The 4,835-nt window shown below is 58.6% G+C and overlaps 1 gene segment (V, D, J or C); it reads left to right on the top strand.

Moving 5' to 3' along the window:
* Positions 1 to 1,377: 1,377 nt before the first annotated feature.
* On the top strand, positions 1,378 to 1,849 carry LOC106731397 (Ig heavy chain V region 3-like). The segment is given in 2 exon segments: positions 1,378 to 1,423; positions 1,521 to 1,849. Coding segments are annotated over 2 exon segments (375 nt in total).
* Positions 1,850 to 4,835: the final 2,986 nt, after the last annotated feature.

Genomic DNA, 4,835 nt, shown 5'->3' with positions numbered 1-4,835 from the left:
CTAGAAGGAGACAGTCGAGTATGAAAGGAGGGAGTCGGAGTCTTGTTTAAATCTGCCCCTCCCCGTAACCAGGCTGCAGCCGCAGGGACAATCCACAGCCCCCTGGGTCTGGGCAGTGACCAGCCAATCCAGCACCTAACCCTAACCCGGTCCTCCGAGAACTTTCCCCGCCACCACCAGAGAACATGACATTTTTGCTCTTTCTATGTGTCGCTACAGCGGCTCGGAAGGTATTTAATTCTTCTGAACAACGGCAGAAGAATATCACATTTCCCTCGCGTGGATACCAATACTGATAACTTGTCTCTGTTCCCAGATGCCCGCTCCCAGGTGCAGCTGGTGGAGTCCGGAGGGGATGTGAAGAAGCCCGGAGACTCCCCCTGTCCTTGACCGTCTGTTTCCTGGTTCCCTGTGACTAGGGAGTGAGGGCAAAGTGCGGCGCAGCCTGCTGCGTCCTATTGCTCCCGGCTGTCCAGGGGAGGGCAGAGGACGCAGCAGACTCAGCACTCCCCTCCTAACCCTCCACCCGCAGGCACAGCGAAAACGGGAACAACACCCCGCTGCAGCTCCCCCCAATGGTCCCGGGGAAACCAGGGCGGGAGGTGGGGGCGCCCCCAGCCAGACCCTTTAACCTGCCTCTCCGCCTGCTGCTAGCCTGGCTGCCGGCAGAGCCTCCCAACAGCAGCGCATCGCAGTCTGGGTGAGCGGCCAGAAATGGGCCAGCGGCATCGGCCACGCACCGCATCGCACCCACTGAGCGCAGCGGGAAGGGAACGAGGGAAAGTTCCAGACACTGTACGAACTGGGGCTCGCGTGTCCCAGGGAGCAAGAATCGCACTGAGTGTCTGTGGGATCCAGGCACCGAATCACATTAAACAGCCCTCAGGCCCCAGGCCCAAGCTACAGTCTCCACCAAACCAGCCCAGAGAGGGGAAATGTTCGCTCCTCCGGCCTCGCCACAAACACGAACCCTCCCTTGCACCACGTGAGCAGAAACCCACTAACGCCAGTGAAACGATTTCCCTTCCCCACAGCCGGCTCCCAGGCAACCCCTAGACATGAATGGGGAGCTAAGTGACGTCATGTCTCCTCTCCCCAGCGCTGAGAGAGCCCATCGGGACCCCCGAGCTGTGCCAGGCGCTGCACAAACACACCGGGGGCGGGGGGAGATTCCTTCTGCCGCAGACTCCATGTCAGTGACTCGGTAGTTAAGGGAAGGCGTTTGTGCCAATGATAAGGAGGGGAATATGCAAATGGCGGTGACGGGGCCTCCTTAAATCGGTGTCTCTCTCTCCCTAGTCCGCACCCGGAGAGACACCCCGCAGCTCCCGGTGTCTGTGCAACTAGCAATCACCTCTGCCCCCTGCAACGGCGAAAATGAAATTGTGGGTCTCTTTAGTGTTCGTGGTGGCAGCTTTGCCAGGTATTTTCTATCTAAGCACACTGGAGAAGCGGACGGAGGTTTTGTATTTGTACGGAATATTTTGATACTAATGTTTGTATCGCGTCTTTGTTCCCAGGTACCCGGTCTCAGGTGCAGCTGGTGGAGTCCGGAGGGGATGTGAAGAAACCCGGAGACTCTATGCGCCTCTCCTGCAAAGCCTCCGGGTTTAACTTTGGAGGCTACTCCATGGTCTGGGTCCGGCAGGCTCTCGGGAAGGGGCTGGAGTGGATCTCTGATATTAGCAGGGATGGGAGCACCACGCACTATGCAGACTCCCTGAAAGGCCGAGTCACCATCTCCAGGGACAACCCCAAAAACCTGCTGCACCTGCAACTGACCGGCCTGAAGCCCGAGGACAGCGCCCGCTATCTCTGTGCCACACACAGTGACACAGAAACTTCGTGAGGTCACACAAAAACCCGGGCTGCTGAATCCGCCTTTTCCCGTTCGCCACAAGGGGGCAGCAGATCCACAAAGAGCTCGCCTGAGAGCTGCGGACCCCGCCCTGCGTTACTGTCTCAGAGAGGCAGCCGGGGCCCTGGGTGTAGCCCTGGTGGTGTCGGTGCGCAGGAGCGCGCTGTGGGCTCGAGTCACACGAGGGGCTGAGGCTCCTTCTTAGAACGCCGGGCTCCCCATGGAACTTACAGCCTCGAACCCACCGCCCGGCCTCAGCCAAAGACTGGGCCGCAGGGGGATCTTGTACCTCCCAGGAGAGTGCCCAGCCCCTGGGCTGTGAGGGTTTCCGGGGGTGTCGCCTCCAGGCCGTACCCCACAAAAAGGGATTTTATTTCTTCCTTCCTTATGTTTTCCTGGCAGGGAAGGGGGAGGGGAGGACACCCCATTTCTCTCTCTTTTTTGCTGGAACCCAATCGGTTTTCCCTCTGGACCAATCCTTCCGTTAGTTGTAACCAGGCTGGACTCCCCTTTCCTGCACCCTACCGAGTCTAAACGCAGCGTGACATCACTGGTCTCTTTGAGAAACTTAATTAGGGATGTTCATCCCTGTCACTGAGGCGGGGCGGATCCGCCAGTTGCACCCCGGATGTCACTGGGAGCAGGACCCACCCGAACTATATTTACGGTTTGGGTGGCGAAGTGGGGGTGCTGTCTGCTTTGTGCCCCGGGGTCTCCCTGCGCTGTGATGGGAGATTCTCATTGACTCTCCCAAATGTGTATTAACCCAGACACCCAGGCAGAGATCAACATGTGGTTGGGGGGCAGGGCCTGTGAGGGGGGGGGGCAGTGGATGACTGGGAAGCGCGAGAGCACAAGCTAAGCTGTGCTGTATCCTGGAGAAGCAAGAAACTCCCTCAATTCTACTGGCTGGTGGAGTATGTTCGTGCCAGTAAGGGGGTGCAGGAGGCGGGGGAACCCGTGTGACGTAGTGGGGGTACTTGCTGGGCTGTGGTGACCCCTGCTGTCTGGAGCAAGACCCAGCAGGGAAAACCTCACTATGCAAAGGTAATGCCAAACTTGTTGAACCAGACACCCCTCATGGAGAGGAACAAAGGAAGGTGGATGTTGCCCTGGCTGGGGGGCAGGGCTGGAAGAGGGTTAGTGAGTGGTTGGCTGGAAGCATGGAGGAGACAGCCTAGGGAAAGGGACTGGAGTTTAGGGGCCCAGTCTCCCCCATCTCAAGGGGGCCTGAGGCATCCTAGCCCAGCTCTGTGACCAGATTCCATCTGTGCTGTGCTGTATCCTGGAGAGGCAATAAACTTCCTCTATTCCACCAGCTGGTGCAGTCTGTTTGTGCCATTTCGGGGTGCAGGAGACGGGAAACCCCATCGCGAGGTCACACCCCGTGAATCACTTCTCTCGTGTCCCGCTGCGGGTGCGGCACCTCAGTGAGTTTCTCCCATGTAGCCCCGAGCCACCGCCCCGCCGATTCTTTTCATCTCCCGCCTTGGCTAGGTGCCACCCGCATGCAAATCCTGGTCCAGGGACTCCGTTTAAATACCAGCCCCTGGTTATCGGAGCCTCAGTCTCTGCCCAGACACCGCCCTGCCCGGTCCCGCAGCGGGGAGTGTGTTCCTTCATCCAGAGCATCATGGACTCGTTCTTCGTCTGCCTGTTCCTCCTGGCCTCCCTGGCGCGTGGGAACTTTTGGATGCCAGGTCGTTCGTAACGTCCCCATTATTTATTTCGGGCAGTAGGTCCTTCTCGCATGACATTAACATGGAGGATTCAAGATGTGACTGTGGAAGACAATTTCGCCATTGGTTCAGAATATACTTCAGATTTGGAAAAGACCCTCGCGGGATTCCTGAGCTGCAGACGACGTTAATACATATTTGTAGGCTAGAAAGAAGTGCCCGTACGCCTGCGTGTGCAAATCAAACTTGGCCAGAACCTGGTAACAACATGGCTGCAGGACAAGGTTTAACATCCCTGCCAACAGCTCCCCCCGCCCCAGTGTGTGTCCCAGCGCCGCTCCTGACCTGCCTCCTTCGGCTACAGCCCAGAACCTCCCTCCCGCTGTTTGCGGCTGTGACTGGGGCAAATGCAGCCTGTCTCCCTCTGCCGGTCACACCTCTTGGCTACAGACCCAGCTGTCGGGGAGCCCTCCGGCACCCGCCCGCCCCGAGCTCCCTTGGCACAAGTCCCCGCTCCACTGACCGACTCTTGGTGCTTCCCTTCGCCGCCTTCGTCTGCGGTTTGTGTGAGCCCGGGTCACCCCCTGGATTGATTCCAAACCCTCATTCTCCGCCCGCGCCTGGGGACAGGCTGCCGGACACACCGCGCTCGCCAGCCGGTCATTCACCCTCTGGTGAGTGTCCCAGCCCCGAGCAAACCTGTGACCCGGGCCCTCCCCAGGCACTGACCCCCTGGCCGGATGGCCGCACTGGCAGAGCCCCGGAGTCCCTCCCCCACGACGGGATCATTAGATGACAATCGAGCCCTAAATTTAATACCTAAATTTAATGCTCACACCCGGCAGCTGCTTCTCTCCCCTTTAAACCCCCGCCCCGGGGCCGGGAGCTGCACAGACACAGCGAGGGAGGGTCTGACTCCGCCCTGAGCCCCGAGCCAGAAATTTACTGCTAAGGAAAGGTGGCTGGGACCGTTATAAGAAGCGGGCCATGCAAATAGGGGCGAGAGGTTCCTGTTTAAATCTGTCCCTCTCTCTGCCCAGCCTGCACCCGCAGAGACAATCCGCAGCCCCCTGGGTCTGGGCAGTGACCAGCCAGTCCCCGGAGAAATTTCCCCTCCAGCATTAGGGACAATGAGACTTTGGGTCGCTGCTGTTTTCATTGTAGCGGCTTTGGAAGGTATTTTCGTGTCCCTGTTCAAATAACAGGACCAGAAGCCCAGACAATTCTAGTTCGTTTTCTACCGGTTCTTCTAACATCCCTTTATTCGCAGGTGCCCGGTGCCAGGTGCATCTGGTGGA

Source organism: Pelodiscus sinensis, chromosome 30 (genome assembly GCF_049634645.1).
Source record: "Pelodiscus sinensis isolate JC-2024 chromosome 30, ASM4963464v1, whole genome shotgun sequence".
NCBI classification, from domain to species: Eukaryota; Metazoa; Chordata; order Testudines; family Trionychidae; genus Pelodiscus; species Pelodiscus sinensis.
The sequence above is the reverse complement of the archived record's forward strand: the minus strand, read 5'-3'. Positions and strand labels throughout refer to the sequence as shown.